Source organism: Cordyceps fumosorosea (assembly GCF_001636725.1).
Source record: "Cordyceps fumosorosea ARSEF 2679 chromosome Unknown scaffold_24, whole genome shotgun sequence".
NCBI lineage: Eukaryota > Fungi > Ascomycota > Sordariomycetes > Hypocreales > Cordycipitaceae > Cordyceps > Cordyceps fumosorosea.
Genome location: NW_017387324.1, coordinates 40,215 through 58,480, shown reverse-complemented (window position 1 = coordinate 58,480; position 18,266 = coordinate 40,215). Strand labels below are relative to the sequence as shown.

The 18,266-nt window shown below is 55.0% G+C and overlaps 4 protein-coding genes across 4 annotated transcripts; 3 read left to right on the top strand and 1 right to left on the bottom strand.

The window, feature by feature from the left end:
- Positions 1–932: 932 nt before the first annotated feature.
- On the bottom strand, positions 933–1,322 carry ISF_07744 (hypothetical protein; the record flags this gene model as incomplete). Its single annotated transcript, XM_018851347.1, has 1 exon — positions 933–1,322. One exon carries the CDS (start codon positions 1,320–1,322, stop codon positions 933–935), a length of 390 nt encoding a protein of 129 aa, XP_018701363.1.
- Positions 1,323–5,630: 4,308 nt separating this feature from the next.
- On the top strand, positions 5,631–7,009 carry ISF_07743 (hypothetical protein; the record flags this gene model as incomplete). The annotated part of the gene is made up of 2 exons (XM_018851346.1): positions 5,631–5,880; positions 5,919–7,009. The coding sequence occupies 2 exons, from the start codon at positions 5,631–5,633 to the stop codon at positions 7,007–7,009; spliced, it is 1,341 nt and encodes a 446-aa protein (XP_018701362.1).
- Positions 7,010–10,632: 3,623 nt separating this feature from the next.
- Positions 10,633–15,008, top strand: ISF_07742 (ABC transporter, transmembrane domain, type 1; the record flags this gene model as incomplete). The annotated part of the gene is made up of 5 exons (XM_018851345.1): positions 10,633–11,580; positions 11,640–11,919; positions 11,980–12,847; positions 12,942–14,537; positions 14,597–15,008. 5 exons carry the CDS (start codon positions 10,633–10,635, stop codon positions 15,006–15,008), a joined length of 4,104 nt encoding a protein of 1,367 aa, XP_018701361.1.
- A 1,203-nt stretch (positions 15,009–16,211) lies between these two features.
- On the top strand, positions 16,212–18,075 carry ISF_07741 (Zinc finger domain-containing protein, C2H2-type; the record flags this gene model as incomplete). The annotated part of the gene is made up of 2 exons (XM_018851344.1): positions 16,212–17,743; positions 17,796–18,075. 2 exons carry the CDS (start codon positions 16,212–16,214, stop codon positions 18,073–18,075), a joined length of 1,812 nt encoding a protein of 603 aa, XP_018701360.1.
- Positions 18,076–18,266: the final 191 nt, after the last annotated feature.

Below are 18,266 nucleotides of genomic sequence, written 5' to 3'. Positions count from 1 at the left end.
ATTCTTACTCTCAGAAGGAAAAAAAATCGTTATCCGTAATCAGTCAGCAGCGCGAGTCCTCTCTCTCGCTCGCCGTCCGCTTTGGGAAAGTCGCCGAGCAACCAACGCTCCGAGAACGGGGAAATCGCGGCGGCCTTCATTTAACTCTGTTTTCTGGTCAGAAAGGCAGAATCTGACCGCGTGGGCTGCAGGGGGAGGGGGCTCACAGACTCCCGAACAGACTGGCGTGCCTGAGCGGGTTTCCAAGCAAGTTCCGGAAGAGTGGCATTGTTATTAGGAACGGCACGAAGTCGGGCACATTTCTTGTTTCTTTCATGCAAGCCACGGTTTTCTTGTGTCCTGCTTTGAGAATGAGCCCAAGCCACAAAAAGCAGCAACAAGGCGTCTTGTCTGGTCTGTGTGTGTGTGATACGAGGGCGCCGTCTGCATGTACCGATACAGCCAATATATTTCAGCCCCCCGGCTTGGAAATCAACAAGAGCCTTGCCCACACACACTCGAACGACCAGAGACAATCAGGCACCTCTGCAGGGACGGGCTGATCTCGGATGGCGCTGCTTGATTGGACGCCTCCTCGTATCACGCCCACATGCACCACGAACTAGCAGCTCGCAAAGAAAGAAAGTTCTCTGTATCTGTATCTCAGCAGACATGTCACAAAAGTCGTCAGATATTGGAATTGGTAGTCGATATGAATGTAGAATTACCATTGATTCAGATTAAATATCAAAAGTCTATAGGTATCCAGACTCCAGAAAGAAGAATATACATCGTGAAACAGCCCTTGTATTAGTTTGTCATCCGACAAAGCGTCTGAGGACCATCTCTATGCTAGTAACAGAACCCGCATATTGATGCAAGAAAAAAAAAGGTATTAAATCCACCGCTAATCATAACATGTCCTCATTTTGAAGGAAAGAGTACTATGCTATTTACAGCATGGCGAGGGCAGCGAGGGCAGCAGCGCCGAAGGGAACGGCGGCGGCAGCGCCACCAACCTGGGGAGGGCTGGTGGGCTTGGTGCTGGGGCCGGTAGGGATGGCACCAGTGCCGGTAGGCTTGGCCGGGTTGGTGGTAACGGGGACACCACCGGTGGGAGTGTGAGGCTTGGAGATGGTGCAGGGGCAGTCGGTGATGGTGAGGGTGGTGGCCTCAGTGACGGTGTGAGTCTTGTTGTTGACAACGACGGTGGTGGGAGCCGGGCAGTAGGTGGTGTAGGCGGTGACAACCTCGGTGGTCCAGACGACCTCGCCGGTGCCGGTGGCGTTCTTGTGAGCGGCAGTGAGGCCGACGAGGGCAGCGGTGGCAACGAAGAACTTCATTTTGAATTAGGTGGGTGGTTGGTGGTTTTGCGTGAAGCGAATGTAAGTAGACAAGAGTCTGAAGAGAAGCGAATGTAAGATGAGTGAGTTGGTTGGGGAAGGAAAGGAAAGAAAGGGCTGACCACTTGGGGGGTGGGCACGTCGCCTTATATGCTCAAGAGAGAGAGAGAGAGACGAGAAAGACTTGCTCGGTTCGTCCGAATAGGGGCGATATTATTAGAAACCTGCATGGGGAGAGCACCAGCACCGGTGGCAAGCAAGCCCAAAGCTGATAGGAAAATACAAGAGCGAGCCTAGTTCGTTAGTACCGGGATTACGTGACATGACGAGCCACACCCAGCCCACTGGTTATCCTCTGGTCCTGCTTTTTGCCTTGGTTAGTTAGTCCTCACAGGTCGCCAGTGGTCAGTGGTCAGGGCACAATACCAGTAGTCAATGGCATGTATCCGTACTCCGGCAAGATGACTGGGCACACGATGTCTTGGTGTGGTGGGCGTTGTGGGTGTGTGCCTGGCTATCCGGTGGAGGCGGCTGGACCAGGCAGGCCAATATACGAGCAATTTTTTCCTCCATTTTTCCTTTTTTGTCCTTTATTTTGTCCTCCTGGTGGATCCTTGGCTGTCGACCATATTATCGAGAACGGCCCATGGGTAAATTGCCTGAGCCTGATTTGCCTGATTGTGTCCCCAAGCCTGACTCCCACTCTGCCAACCTGCAGGATCCATGCTACGATCCTTGAACTCCTTGCTTGGTACCAAGTAGAAGAAAAGGCAAAAGGCGAAAAATTCATCTCGGAGTCATCGTGATTGTACCTCTTCGGGTGGCGAGCCAAGCCCCTTGGCGGAACTTGGGTATGGACCTACCTTTCACTGCCCACCAAGTTGCCCAAACCGGAACAATGGGAATGACTGTGAATGGCCGCTCGACGACGGTGACTGGTGGACTATGTGGACGGCTAAAAAAGAAGACCAACGTCTCCACGAGCCTCTTGAGACTCCACCTAAGCTGTAAAATTTCGGTCCCCGTTTAATTTCACCTGAGTTAGCAAGGCAGAGCAAAGCAAAGCTTGAAGCAAGCCATACCAGGCACGGATACAAGCTCTCCCTCCTGTCAATCTTGTCAAGGCGGGGACGCGTTCCGACGAACCACCCAGCCTTGTTGTTCTACTGTCTTGTCCCCTGACAGAGGTCGCTCGCTGCTCTGCTGATGTATGATACTGGTAGAGCTGACGGTGGCCAATGGCAGTGGCAGTGGCATCGCTGAAAGCATGGCTGACACACACACCCAGCCTACCCGAAGAACATGTCTTGGAATCCCCGTCATCGAGCTCTGCAGAGATTGTTGGCGATTTGCCCAATTCGTTCCAGCCACCACACCTTCGACCTCCTTGGCCTCCTTGACCTCCCTCAACCCCCTGTCTGTCGCCGTTGCCATCACACATCAAGTGCATATCCGTGCCGTGCCGTGCTGCTCGTGTCTGTTCGCCTGTTGTCTGTCAATCCATCGCCCATCCATCCCCGGTGAGAAATCCCTCACGCGCTCTCCCTTTCTCTCCAGCGCGACAGGCCCCTGTCAGCACTCCAAGCCATTTCCGTTGCTGGCACCACAGCAACCCAAACGAGACACCGGTACCTGAGAAAATTTTTCCCATTCCCAGACGTCATAGGGCAGTGCCTAGCACCGAACTGCCCAAACTGGCATGATAGCACGACACTAGCGGTTTTGACTTTGGCCTGGGCATGCCTCGCTTCTTACTAGTCGTCAAGCACGCAACGCATGGCCTGTCTTGGGTCAAGACTTGCTCTTCTCGCCATTCTGTTTGGTCATCTTCATCCATATCAGCCCATCGGGAACCCGCACGGTAGATCCGACGCTGCCCGTGGACCGCGACAGCTCCAGATGCAGCTGCAGCTCCAGGCAAGCTTGCTTTCCCGCGAGCTGAGTGGCTTCTCACAACAGCCCCAAGCCTCTTTGCCTTTTGGTACCTGAATTGTCTCCGCTTCTGTATTTTCTTTGCCCCAGCTCATCTTGCGTTTTGCAGCGGGATCGAAGCGGTGTTTTTTTGTGGCTGGCCCTCATCAAAAATAGTTATGCCGCTGAAAATGTCTCCGCGGGTGAGAAATCTCGAATCAGGCTCTCTCTCTTCTCTCTCGTGTTCCTAGTGGTTGCCATTCGTAGATAGTTGACCAGTGCCCAGCCACCTTATCTCGCAGCCCGCACCCCCCTTTCCATTCCATCTGGCTTTCTTTTCCGTAAGTAGCCTGTGCGCTGTCGCAACCTCGAGCGTGCTAGTGCAGGAGTCGACGTTGCATTGTATGTAACCTATACAAATCAAGGTCAATCCGGAGATGCGGCAAATCGGGGCTCGGACAATTATCTCCTGCCAGCCCTGCAATCTCATCTCGAATCAATTTAAATTGCCACGAGCTCAAATGAGGAGTGAGGAGTCACCGTGCAGACAATGAACCAGGCTGCAACCGAGACAATATATTCCTCTTCATATTAGTATTGCATTGCCAGCTGACGCATGATGCTTTTTTTGGCAGCGGCATGGACAGGGCTTCTTCAGTGCCAAACTATCTGTCGGCCATGGTACCGGTGGTCGCTATCTCGTATCCTCTGCTACCACGTCGCATCGTCTGCTCCATCAGGCTCCAACTTGCTCTTGTCAACTTGCTCTCGGCATGACTAGGCCGGCGGCTCGGCGTCTCCCTGCTTCCTGTTGCTGGTAGCGCATTTGGTTTTTGACAGAGCCGACGTGCTTCGGATTTGTATTACCGAGGCCGGGCCATTAATTCCAGGCTTTCAGCGACAGCGTAGTCCTTCGTCTATGATAGCCCGTCGCGGGTGTGTTATGGCGCCTCTCACGTCGGTTCATGCAGCTCTATTGAGGGGGAAAAGCGGTTGAAACGGGGAAATGGTTTGTTGTTGTCAGGTGCATAATCTTGCACTGCCTTGAAACTCTAAAGAGACACGGACTCTCTTGTTTCCATGTGCCAAAGCACCCGCCCGGCCGGGGATGGGGGCCCACGCGGCAGATTCATCATCCTGTAGGGTAGGAAGCCTCTTGTCCGTCACGGTTGGCGGTCCGCGCCGCTGTTGAACTGGCTGGTGGTCGTTTTGCGTCGAATCATATCTCAAGTCGACATGGCGAGCTCCGAGCGTCCGTTTGGTTTAACTTTGCCGGCGTTTTAGGCTGCTATGCTTGCTCAAGTTCGTCGACTGCGTAAGGTGTGATATGAAGGGATCGCGTCTACTCCAAGGACTTTTATATCAACCTGGCTAACATCCATCACACTGGTTGACTTGAGAGGATGTTGTTTAAGGCTAACGGTGAACAAGAGTTTCAGTCGGTAACCTGGTGATTTACTGCGACGTAGCTGACTGTTGGCCGTCCTCTGTTTTGGTGATGTTAAGGCACCTGCCACCAACATGGTGGGGTACACGGTCAAGCTGGGGTACGGAACGTTCTTTTGGTCTCTGCGAGACGCTGACGAGTGATGTTTGAAAGAGAATCCGGGCCAAGGAGCAGCGGAATTCAATTGACGGCACTGAGTGATTTGTCAATATCCTCAAGACAGCCTCCTGGCAGTTGGTGACGCGGCAACGATGTTAGCCATAACACCTGGACTTTCGATGCTCGAAGCATCAGCCGCAAGATCGACGGCTAAACAAACATCCATCCTCGACGGCTGCAGAAGCAACGCGCAGCTGTGATCATCTCCCGTCTGATGTGGATTCATCCAGACTTTGCCGGCTTTCTGATTGTTGATCCGCCAGGTTTTGGCGGAGGCTTAGCTCGCTAGCCAGCATCATCAAATCAGCCTTGGCAGCGTGGTTCGTTTGCATAGCCATCAGGTCTATAAATATCCTGTCCGTCTGTTAGCGATGTGAAGGCATCCGAATAATACAGAAAATCATCGCGAGAGGAAGGTGTGACACAAACCCTAGCCGTGACAGAATCCCGTATTTGAAACCATGGGATTTGTTTTCGAGAAGCGTTTGTCGTTTTGTCTCGCGGGAAATGGTGGAGCGATGAGATGCCGCCTGTCCGGGTTGGGTGGTGGCCTCATCGGGTGAGGCGGTGCAGCGTCAGCCACTCTCCTTGGTTGGTGGCTTGGACCAGCGCTTGAGTGACGACGCATGCGGCGACGACAGCATGGGAGGGATCTCGTATTACTTATTATAGCACGTCGTATTTCCAAGTGCAGTCGTTTTCACTTTTCTGCTTCTGTTCTTCCGTTTTCCTCTTCTTTCATCTGAATTTTTTTGTTTCACAAAATCAGTGCAACAAACCACTTAACCACCATGCCTAAGCAGCGACAACGACTCTCCTTATACATCCCCGGCTCGCCGCCCGGCGCCCTGCCCGAGTCCACTTACACGCCCTCCAGCGACCGCCGACGCTCCCTCATCAGCCTCCCCGACAGCCTCAACCTCGGCAACCTGAACCTGAAGCCATCCAAGGCGAAGCTCCAGAAGAACTGGTGGCCCGGGGCCAAGAGCCCGACCGCGCGGCGCTGCGCGGACCATACGACCGCCACCACCACCGCACCGCGTGACCTGTCGATGCTCATTCTGCTGGCCGGCGAGCAGATGAGCGCGCGTTGGGCGCCCCCCGCCGCAAGACAGCAGCGCCGGCGTTGGCGTCGCCGCCTCGCCGGCACGTGTCGCACCAGTGGGACGACCCGGAGCTGCGCCGGGAGCTGGAGATGACGCTGCCCCAGAGCGCGACGGCCAGCCTCTCACGGCCAGGCAGCAGAAACGGGGGCCCGGCGGGTGCTGCCGTGCCGCGGTGTGCGGCATCCGTGCCGGCCCCGAGCCGCGCCCCACCGCCTCCGCCAATTCCCGAGTTGTCCGCCGTAAACTACTACTCCGAGGACGCCGCCGCCACCGGCCTGGCGTCGCCGCCCTCACCGATCGTCGTCGATCATGTTTCGACCTTGAGGCGCCGAGCCAAGACGCCCGTTCACCATGTCGGCCAGCTGGAGGCGGCCCAGCGGAGGCGGAGCAACCAGGGCCCCTTCCAGACCGGCAACATGGATGGCGTCAACCGCATGTCCAGCGTGAGCACCATTGCGCGGGAATATCGGGAGCTGGCCGTGTATCCTGACGAGGCTATTGCTGAGGTGCCGGAGGTGGATCCGCCATACCTGTCGGGAAAAGGTATGGTCGAACGGCCAGCCACGCGAGATGTTGAGATCCAGGATGGCCATCTCCTGGGTGCCGCCGCATATCTCAATCACCGCCGTACGCAGTCTTCCGCGTCAGACGACGGAGCGCTGCCGGGCTCGGAGGTAGACGCCAGCTGCCCGTCTCTGACCCGCTCAAGCTCAACGCCAGCTGAGACGAGCGATGACGAGGAGAAGGACGGGGAGCAGCCCGCGGCACCGGCATCGCTGCGATTACAGATCGGTCTTGAGCTCCTCACCAAGGAGCTGTCGAGGGCCTTGGCCGGCGACCGCCGGCGACAGCAAGGGGACGGTGGCGACGGCGCGTCCGCGGCCGGGCTGCAGGTCTGGGTTATGATTGAGGCGTACGAGCGGCTGCGAGAGCGGCTGGAGGAAGAGCCGACAGAGGAGAAAGAGCACGCGCGCGAGGCGATTGATGCCTGGATTCGGGCGCTGTATGCGATTCACGGCGATATCGTCAGCCAGAGTGCTGACGAGAGCGAATATGAGGATTAGTGACTACGTGATAATGACGCATGATTCCGAGGCTTATGACTGCCAACGAAGCGCATTGTATATACTAGATTTGAATGGCTTTTACTAACAAGACATGGAATTTTCATTCTTTGCTGAAGGTTCCCGTACCGTGCTCACGGGTTGGTGGTTGCCCTTTCTTCTTTGCACCCAGTTCTTTTTTCTGATGTAATGCACTGCTTAATTTTCTAAATTCTGCTATATCTTTCTCAGTTCCCTTGCACCTTTCGAGAGTTCGAGTTTCATCTGGTGTGGTGTTATCCGCCGCTGGCTGTGTTGGGATACTGAATTGATGCGGCATGAGTCGACCACGACAAATTATTGCAAAGATAATTAAAATTTCGAGGTAGAGGAGGAGAAAAAGAAAATTATGCATGGAAGTTTCTCTTATGTTAAAACGATGGGATGCTCCCATCACCCACTGGCTGAATGCCACTCTTTTGCGATGGAGATGCGTCTTGCAACGTCTACACGATGAGAATTAAAAACTCGGCCTACTTGTCAAGTTCGGCCGCGCACAAGGTAAGAGTTACCGAGAGACAAGGTCGATGAGCATTACGACACACCCTTTCTCAGTACGATGATGCCACCGAAGGACCGTCTTGTTCCCTACTGACACTCCAACGCCGTGTAAATCGCGACACTCTCTCCGATATAGTTTTACGAATGGAGTTCTACCACGCGCTGGACCTTTTACGAGTGTGAAAGAGCTTAATGCTGGCTTTCCACGATGTTGACAACAGAGAAAGGTGAGCATTGGCCAGGTGTCGACCCGGCCGACATGCCGGATCCGTGCCGACAAGGCCTACCGGACGACGCCGAGATCGTTTTCACGCACTCCAACTTTCATCATATCTCAGGGAGAGCCCCATCGTATCGTATCTGTTGTAGACTGGCAGAAATCTGGATGGTATCCGGACTAATGGGAATTCTGCAAAGCCGACTGTACAGCTGATCTAGCCTCAGAGTGGGCAAAGGACTACATGCCACAATTTGTGGACGAGCCAGAATGCGTGGAAGGTTTCCAGATATATGCCCGCGCTTTCGGTTACTGAGACATTTGCAGTGTACTTGTGTCGGAGGGTGTTGGGGGGCGGGCACGAATTTCGTTGAACAGTGGCGACTCCAGTCGTATGGTGAGTCTCTTGGCAAGCTTACTACTACTTGTCATTTGGTTCACATCTTCCAACCTTAAGGTTCCAATCCTAAGCTTAACAGTTCTCCCCTAGAGACTGAGATTGGCCACATAAACATCACAAGACGCTCTGTTCGAGCAACTTTTCTGACAGTAAAGGGGTCCAGTGGATAGCGAAAGCCAATGTAGAACAGTCACCCTGGCAAAGACCGATGGGCTATCAAACTGGCCCTACAGGTTGGAGGAACTTTTGCAAGCGGGGGAGGGGTGAAGGATTGAAGGAGGCGCCACCTTATCTGTCTTAAAACCGCCAGTATCTCCCAAGTACTCCGTATCTTGGATGGCCAACTGGTCAGTTGGTCGCCAATGTGGCAACGGGGAGAGCTACCTGGCCTGAGTTGGCCAAGATGCCCTCTCGTCCATCACAGCTTGACGCAAGCCCTGAATGTACCTCGAATTTTCATGCTTGTAAGCAGGGCATGCCAAGTAGCAAGGCTGCGGGCTTCCAAGCGACGGAAACGGCTTCATGCAGACCCCTCTTTTCACAACGCAAGTAACACTGTGACTATCCGCACTTGTACTAATGATGCTTCTGAAATGGTGTCTTTGATCACCTAAGTGCGCGCCGCGATGTGATCTTTTGTTGGGGCACTTGACGCCCGGCTGGTCCAGTCAGCGTTCAGACCAGCCTGGCAACTGACTCCTCGGCGATAAAAGAAGCCAAAAGTCCAGAACGGCCTACCCCGATGAGCTACCTCCGTCCACCATACCTCGCAGCAGCAAGTGCAGGCACGAACTTTATTTTTATCCTACATCCATTTATACATATCAGGAAAAATTGCCGCGCGCATCCCCAGAGTTGGACCATGAAGATCCCGCAAGCTGCACTGTTCGCGGCCCTGGCCAGCTTCGCCGCCGTCCAGGCCTTTCCAGGTGCGTCAACATTTCAGCACAATTTTCCCGGCCCAGCGTCTGCTGACAAATGGGTATAGTATTCAACTTGGGCAGTAACCTGCTCGAGAGAGCTCAGATGGCGGTTGCCAGCCCCAGATGAACCAGGCCTACGAGGAGGAGGTTGGCCGCTGACAAGACGCAGACGTTGGGAGCGTAAAAACGAGGTTGTTTGCTTGTGAATCGTCAAGACATGAACGCGCATTACGGATGCTCCCCTGTGCTGCGGCGAGCGTGCCTGCCTGCTCTTGTTGATAGTGAGACATTAGATGAATTGACAGGGGATCTATAGTAGAGCGGAATTCAAATCGAATGGAGTCTACGCAATGGTTAGATAAATGCGCAAACGAATAATAAACACAAATGAAGCCGAGGGAAGGAGAGAGGGATGGTACGGCCAGGCTGCCAAATACTCAACCTCCGCTGCATTATTCAGTCGTAGTACGGGTCAGTGGCATGACACATGACCAGGGTGTTGTTGCATCTTGATCTGAGCTTGGCCAACCAAATAACTTACCTAGCGCCCAACTTATCACCCCTCATCGGCGGACGGGACGGAAGCCGCTCCGCCCCATCAATCGCTCGCAACGCCGGGCTGGCCGGTTGAGCCATGCCTTGTTGGTAGTTAGTTGGAAGCTGCCTTTCTTGTGCTGATGCTGACCATGCAACCAACTGCCGTTGGGGTTGGACGGACCCAGGCTGGACAGATCATCGAAAAGGGCAACTCGACGGCGAGAGTTCAAGTGCACCTCCATCTTGCCTTTCAACAGCCAAGCGAGAAAGACCCCCGCACTGCGGGCTGCTGCACTGCGGGCTGCCTGCTGCACAAGCCCGCAGGTTGCCATTTTGAAAGAAGAGGCTTTTGCTGGTGTGGTGTCGTCGTTGGTAGTCGTCGTGGTACAAAAGTGTGTCGAAAGGATAGGTACTCCGTGGTCGATAAGGCCCCCCCTCTCTCGCCCCCCCTCTCTCGCCCCCCCAATAATAAGGGACGGATCAATAACGGCAAGCAACAATTTGTCTTCCTGACCATAGGTTATCAACTAGTTAGTTTCCGCAGATCCAGCAACTCTTCCCCGGGCGAGCTCCGGAGCTACTTCTTGCGAGTGTCTGTTGCTCTGCCTGGCGTCGCCCGCTTTCGATGACAGTCCTGGGCTGGGGGCCAACTCGCGATCAGGCTGGCAGAAGTCCGTCTTCTTCTTTACCATTCGTACCCCCGACTAGGCAGGTGACGGGTGACCAAGGCCGAAAGGAGCCATTTGCCAATCCGTTCGGCTTCTTCCCCAGTCTGGCTCATCTCGGGCAGCCCCGCAAGCGTTGGTTCACAATGTTTCTCGACCTGGTTCAAGTACAGAACAACCTGCCTTACCCTGGCCCGAGAGAACGCATCGCATCATAAACCTCTTTCCGCCTTCTTTCTCCCTCTCACCCTCTCTACTCCTATGCCAGCCCTTATCCCTCCTCCCCTCCTCGCCAGGCGCGCGAGAGTGACCACCCAGCCAACCGCGGCAACTGTCTGATCATGTCCTCGGACATGGATGAGACTTTTGGCCCCCGGCTGTTTGGCCATTTCGACTTCACCCTGCTCTTTGAGCACGCCATCTTCGAGCTCGCCCCCGCCTGCCTCATCCTCTTCGTCGTTCCCCTTTATCTACACAAGCTATGGAAAGGCAAGCCCTGTGTAAGATGTGGTAGTCTACTTTGGGCCAAGCTGGCGCTCGCTGCGGCTCTTGTGGGCCTGCACATTGCCAATGCCGTCCTGTGGTGCAACTCGCCCCTCGACTCGACCCTCGCAAAGGTGGCCGGCATCATGTCTTGCGTCTCTGCCGCGTGCATCATCGTCATTGTCTTGGTCGGCCACGTATACTTCCTGCACTCACCTGGATTCCTGGGCCTGTTCCTCAGCGTCTCCCTGCTTTTTGACGTGGCCATCACCCGCACCTACTTCAATCGGAACTGTCTCGCGACCCTCGCCAGAGTTCATGCTCCGATCCCCGTCCTCAAATTGGCCCTCGTGGTTCTTGAGGAGGTTTCCAAGCGCTCGCTCATCCGAGCCGAGTACCTGCGCTTATCACTGGGCCACGAAGCCGTCGCCGGATTCTGGAACAGGTCGATCTTTTTCTGGGTCAATGCCACCCTGCTTATAGGATTCCGATCAAACATTACGCAGAAAACACTCGGCAACCTTGACCCGCACTTTGACTCTGAAAAGCTCCAGACTGACTTTCGTCGCATCTGGGAGAATGGTGACAAGCACAAGTCCAAGCATGCGCTCCTCATTGCATGCCTTTGTACCGTGCCCTGGCTCTTCGTTTTGATCATCCCACCTAGGCTGTTCTACATTGGTTTTTCGTATGCGCAGCCGTTCTTGCTGCAGGAGGTGGTGAGGTTTATTTCGGAAGAAGCCCCGGATCCGGCTGCCGCCAGTGGACTCATCGGCGCCGCTGCGCTCGTCTTCTTCTGCAAGGGAGTAAGCACCCTTCGAGATGCTGCCAGATCTTTATCGGTGTGCGCACTAACACATGGCAGGTTGCTCGAGGCTGGTACAACCACTACAAGAACCAGATCATGACCTGCGTCCGTGGCATTCTCATTGGCGCCATTTACCGCAAAAGCCTGAGGCTCGGCGCCGATGACTTGGCCAGTGCTGCAGCGGTTACGCTCATGAGCACCGACGTGAATGGTGTTGAAAGACTCATCACGCTATCTTATGAGAGTTGGGCACGCCTCCTGGAAATAGGAAGTGGCATCGGCATTCTCGGCAGATTTATTCGTCCTTCCTGCGTCTTTACTTTGATACCTGCTATTAGTAAGTAAGCCTTTTTCTCCCTGGGTGGCTTTGCGAATATTGCTGACGCCTACGTGCCAGTTGCTGCTATTTGCTCCTCACAATTGGCTAGAATCATGTCGCGCACAAGAATCAACTGGAATCAGCACATCGAGTCTCGCGTGGCTGCCACCTCCAACGTCTTGGCGCAGCTAAAGGACGTGAAAATGATGGGCCTGGCACCAGCAATGGCAAGGAATCTGCATGAAATGCATGACGCAGAGGTTAAAGCCTCACTTCGCGATAGAGCGACTCTTTCCGGAGTATTTGCGCTCTCTGCCTTTGTCGAAACAGTCACGCCTGCAGTTGTGGTAGCTGCGACCATTTTTTGGACGCGCCGCGACGGCGCCTTGAGTGTTGAACTCTTCTTTACCATCCTTGCAGTCGTCACCATGGTGACGAACCCATTGGCTGCCGTTCTCAGTTCCATATCCTTTTGGTCAACCGGCTTTGCGTCCATATCACGAATTCAGCAGTACTTGCTGAAGAGGGAGCCTAGTGACACTCGAGAATTCGAGCCCGAGCAGAGCTTGGGCTCGAGGCCGAGCTCTATCTCTAGCCTGGACAGTGTGCTGTCGACAGGGACCGCTGATCAGGGCCTAGGAACGGTCCGTAACCGACGGAGAAGCCGGCAGCCTCGCTTTGCCGTCGAGATGAGCGATGTGTCGGTGACCATGGACACATCTGCCCCCATACTACGGGAGGTGTCGGTAAAGATACCACGGAGAAGCATGACGATGATCTTTGGTCGTGTTGGCTCTGGAAAATCGACAATGCTCAAAACGATACTCGGTGAAATTGAGCCCCGGCGAGGAGTCATCAAACTTGGGAGTCGTTCCGTCTCGTACTGCGGCCAGGTACCCTGGATCCTCAATGACACAATCGAGAACAATATCGTTGGCGCAAATGTGTACGATGCATTTCCTGAGACGAGTCGTTTGGATCTGCGCGCTGGATGCGGACTTGGCCAGCTTGCCTAACGGAATCCTGACTATTTGTGGTAGTGATGGTCGAAACTTGAGCGGTGGCCAGAAGCAGCGTATAGCTCTGGCCCGCGCCGTCTATGACCAGGCGGACATTATGCTTCTGGATGACGTGTTTTGCTCTCTCGACGCGGAGACATCCTCCGATATCCGTGTTAGGCTCTTCTCACAGACGGCCATCCTAAACTCTACCACGCTGATTATGACAACCAACGCGACAGAGCATCTGGTGGACGCCACCCTTGCTCTGGGAATCACCCACACTGGCCACGTACGGGAAATATCCAACTCGGGCCGCGAAATCAGCCCGTCTTGCATCCCCGCTAGTGTGATGGCAGAGCGTGAAAGGATCCTTCCACCGTCCGTCGCGGATGAAAAGAACGAAGCTCCTGCCGTTGCTGCAACCGAGGCACAGCCCACCACGCTGCCCTTTCGCAAGTACGGCGACTATTCGCTGTACTCTTTTTATCTGAGTCCCGCTGGATGGCAGTGTCTAACGTTTTGGCTCGCCCTGATTGTGATTGCTGCCGTCGCGGAAAAGATGCCCTTCATCTTTGGACGTCTGTGGTTTGATCGAGCCCCGAACAATCCGTTGTTCTTTGTTGGTTTTGCAATACTCAGCGTCGCGAACCCGGTGTTCAACATGATGGCGAGTTCTGCCTTCTTCTACCTCGTCAACCCGAGCGCGTCAAAGTCCCTTCACTGGAAATTGGCCGACACCACTTCCAGGGCCACGTTGGACTTTTTGTCCCAAGAAGACGCCGGTGCGCTGCTAAATCGATTTAGCCAAGACATGACTTTGATCTCGCAACGACTGCCTCTGGCCATTCTGCCGGCAAGCTGGATGGGGCTTACCGTCCTCATGGATATCGCAATCATCGCGTCTGGTGCAAGTTTTGCGGCGCCAATTCTGCCCTTTATCGTCATTGTAGTGGGCGTAATACAGCACTTTTACCTCCAGACATCGCGACAGCTGCGAATCCTGGAGCTGGATACGTCAAAGAACCTGTACAAGCATTTTACAGAATCAGCATCCGGAGCGGTCCATATCCGTGCTTACCGTTGGCAACCTACTCTCACACAAGAATTCAACACCGTCCTGGACGAGACGCAGAAACCATTCTACGCCTTGTTCTGTGTACAGCAATGGTTAATCTTGACGCTTGACGTGGTCACGACGGTAGCAGCCGTGTCCGTTGTTGGATTGGCCGTGAAATATACTTCGCACACTTCGGATACCGCCATGGGCCTGGCCTTTTTGAGTCTCATTACTTTCAGCGAAACCGCCAGCCTATTCATCCAAACCTGGGTGGAAACGGAGACGTGCCTCGGAGGAGTAGCGCGCGTGAGAGATTTTGCTACTAGCACGCCTGTGGAAGAGCCGTGCATGCCGGGTCCAGATCTGCCTGACGGTTGGCCGCGCTATGGCAAGATTGACTTCAACTGTGTTGATGCGACTTATCAGTTGGTTTCCTTGCACAAGTTCATGTTCGATATTGCCCCTGCTAATGCGCGAGGTGACAGAGTCAACGGCCCCAGGCCATATACCGCACTTCACAATGCCACGCTCCAAGTGCGGCCAGGAGAGAAGATTGTCATTGCGGGTCGCACGGGAAGGTAAGAAGGCCGGCAGTCTATAGGACCATTATGACTGTGCTGACAAATGAATTTCTTAGCGGCAAGACGTCGTTGTTGCTTGCGCTTCTGAACCTGATTCAGTATTCCGGTAGCATCAGCATCGACGATCGAGAACTAAGAATCACGCCCCGAGATGTGCTGCGAACGCGCATCACCACCATTCCCCAGTCTGCGGTGCAGTTCAAGGGCACAATACGATATAACCTCAACCCGTTTGACCCGTTGACCTTTTTAAACGGCTTCGAGGTCACCGACGGGCTGCTCATCGGCATCCTGCAGAAGGTCGGGTTGTGGAACCTGATAGAGGCGCGCGGCGGCCTGGACGCCGACATGGGCAAGATGGAGCTGTCGCAAGGGCAGAAGCAGCTGCTGCAGCTCGGCAGAGCCATACTGCACCACCAGAGCGTGGGCTCGCGGATTGTCGTGGTGGACGAGGGCTGGACGAGCTGACCGAAACTAGGATGCAGGAGGTCATGATGGAGGTGTTTGGACAGTGCACGGTCCTGGCGATTTCTCACCGGCCGACCGCGGCGCACACGGCAGATCTGGTGGCGCGGCTGGCGGACGGGGAGCTGGCTCGCTTCCGGCCCGTACGCCGGTCCGAGGCGTTGATTGAGTGAGATGCGAGGGTGTTTGTAGGATAACTTTTGACTAGCGTAAACATTCGAGTTTCATTCCCAGTGGTTGATCGGCGCTGCACTCGTTATGGGCCCTTCATTCCCAGCTGCTGGGTGAGCGTTTGGGCGTTTGTGCAGACCCAGGACGTTGATGTCGCGACGTAGGCTTCGAAACAATTCCCATGCTAATGAAGAGCTGGATAGGGGCGAGAAATTGCCTGGTTGCCATTAATAAGTAAGTGATGATCGCAATGGCTCAGCCGTAAAAGTGCGGTTCACAACCATGGCTCCATACTGCGCTGAACTCTCAGCTTGGGGGGTTTGACTAAGGATGGTAGACACATATCTGAGGAAGGCTAATCTGTGGCTTGTTGGCAGTGAGGGAATCAAAGTTTATAATTAGGTACGTACATACATACATAGGTATTGCGGTACTTCTACCTGGATATTACAGCACTTCGCTAGAGATACGCTATTGTAGAGTCACAAATTTAGTACTGGTACTTCAGCCCCGCCGTAACTCACTTTCATGGCTGGCAGAGCCACAATCCTTGACACCATCCCCCCAGGAAACAGGAAGCCGCCGTCATCTTGGCCATCAAAGCCATTATTCGTTTTCTCACGCTCTCATTCTGACTCTGCCATGAAGAACATCCGGCAATCCAGGTTGCGACGAAGTTCAAGAACCTGCGCTCGGCATTGTCCGCCCCTGATCCTTCACTTTGGTCGCTGCAGCTGACCCTCTCTGCTGCTCCTTTCCGCCCCCGTCGCATATTTTCAAGGTTGTTCAGGCGGCCTCCAATTTTAGCTCGTTTGGCCTCTCCCCCAGCGAAGCGAAGGCCGGCCCCCCTCAAGCGCGTTTTGACCGTCGCAGCCACCGCAATCGACCTTTTGAAATTCAAATCTGGGATACCTAATTCCCCGTCATTAATTAAACTCGCAAGCGGGAACTCTCCATTCCGTTACTCTTTTCCGTGTACTTACCGATCATCAATAACCAACCCACTGGCGGCCATCAAGAGCCGCTCTTCGACTAATGCCTGGCCCGCCTGGCTTTTGGCGGCAGCAGCAGCTGCTGCCATGGGCGGCCGACCCCGACCCCGACACCGCCTCGACCACGCCCGCGGCGGTCGAGCCATCACACAAACACCGCTGGACGAGGCGAGATCTAGCGGACGGCACCGTTGCCGGCGTCGCTGTTGGTGTCGTCATCTTTTCGCTGCTGCTCGCCTTGTGCCTCTACCCCGTCATCGTCGGCTGCCTCAAGCGCCGCAAGGGAGACAGACGCCTTGGCCGGCACCCTCTCGATCTCGATGACGAGGGTGCCATTGGCCACGATGCGGGCGACGGCCCTCGCCCGCGAATTTCCTCGAGTGACTCCCTCAAACACGCCAACACCTTGTCGCGGGGCTACGACTTTGATCCCGCCGCTGCCGGCGCCGATGATGACGAGGCCGAGCCGCAGCAGGATGGCGTGCCTAACCCGGACAGGGTCCTGCTCGACTTTGGCCGCTACGATCCCAAGACCGCGCGGGGTACCGTCGAATACATGCCCAAGGAGATGGTCATCGACGACCAGCCCGGTGTGCTGAAAGGCACGAGTGAAGACTACTACCGCGCCTCGATCCCGTCATCGGCCTTTGGCATGCCCGACGAACCCTTTTCGCTCCCACCCAGGACAACTTCGAGGGCCAGCTCACTTTCACACAATGTCCGCCACATGTTTCGCCGCAAAAGCGACAGGAATCCGACCTTTAGCTCCGTCGGGTCCTCCTCCGGCGATGGGGCGGACCAAGGCGCGACACCGTTACAGCGCATCATCACCGCCGAGGAGCCCATGGCCGAGTCCCCCACGGAGCTGTCGCCGCGCGCTAGCCCGCAGCCGCGATCTCCTGCCGTGGGCATACCGCCATCTGTGACACCAAGAGGCCCGTCCGCGGAGCCCCCTGACGCTGCCTTGTCGAGCACTTCTTCACCGAGAACTCTGCTCAAGTCGCCATCACCGCCGGTCAACCCGGCGCCGGGAACGGTGAATCCCATGGATATCATGGCACCAAGCACGGAATCAGAACAGTGGCACAGGACAGAGTATCAACTCTACGCCTCGTCGAATGAGACGCCCCCTCCACAACCGCTTCAACCACCGGCGGAGTCGGAAAAACCCTCAGACAGCACGAACCAGACCAGCTCGCCAGACGTTCAGATGGGCTCAGCACACCAGAATATGCCAGACAATAAACGTTTCGAACAGAACCAGGCCGTCGCAGGAGAAGACAGCCATCTCCAGGCAGACAATATCAAGCCTGTTGGCCGCCATCCAAGCTTTCCATCCGAGCATTCCACTCCCCTCCCAGGCCCGGGGTTCACCGACGCCTCGTCACAGAATACGCCATCAACACAACTGGACACGCCATCTCCAGAGTCTCAGAACAGCTCCGACTTCCGCCACAGCGCTTCCCCGGGAGTCGTCGCGCACCACATGCCTTCACCAGTGAAGAACCAGGACGGCATGTACCAATGCGATGAACCTGGCTGCACCCAGTCCTTTGACCAACCACATAAGCTAAAGTACGTTCCTGAGACCTCCCTATGCCACTTTCTCTCTTCTAATCAAGCGCAGGCATCATCAGCGCTATCACAGCAAGGACCATAAATGCCCGTACCCCGCCTGCGGAAAGGGGTTCGGCACCAAGACACATCTACAGCGTCACATCAACGATAGGCATGAAAAGAAGAAGAAGTTCCATTGCTCGATGGAGGGCTGCGACTACTCCAAGTTTGGCGGTAGGGCCTTTCCCAGAAAGGACAACTGGAAGCGCCACATGATGAAGATTCACAACCTCGAGCAGCAGCAACTCCCCTTACCCGTCGAGGTGGATGCGGAGATGACGGGCGTGTGATGCTGCCAGTCTGCGAGGGACCGGATCGTTCTCACCACATTTAGATCTCCTGCAAAACTCTTGTTTGCATTGCCATGGCCGTGCCTTTGAGCAGATGCTACCTGGCTATGAGGCAGCTTGCCATTTACTTGTAAACTTGTCCGTCTTCGGATCTGTACATATACACACAGACACACATACACACTTTTATT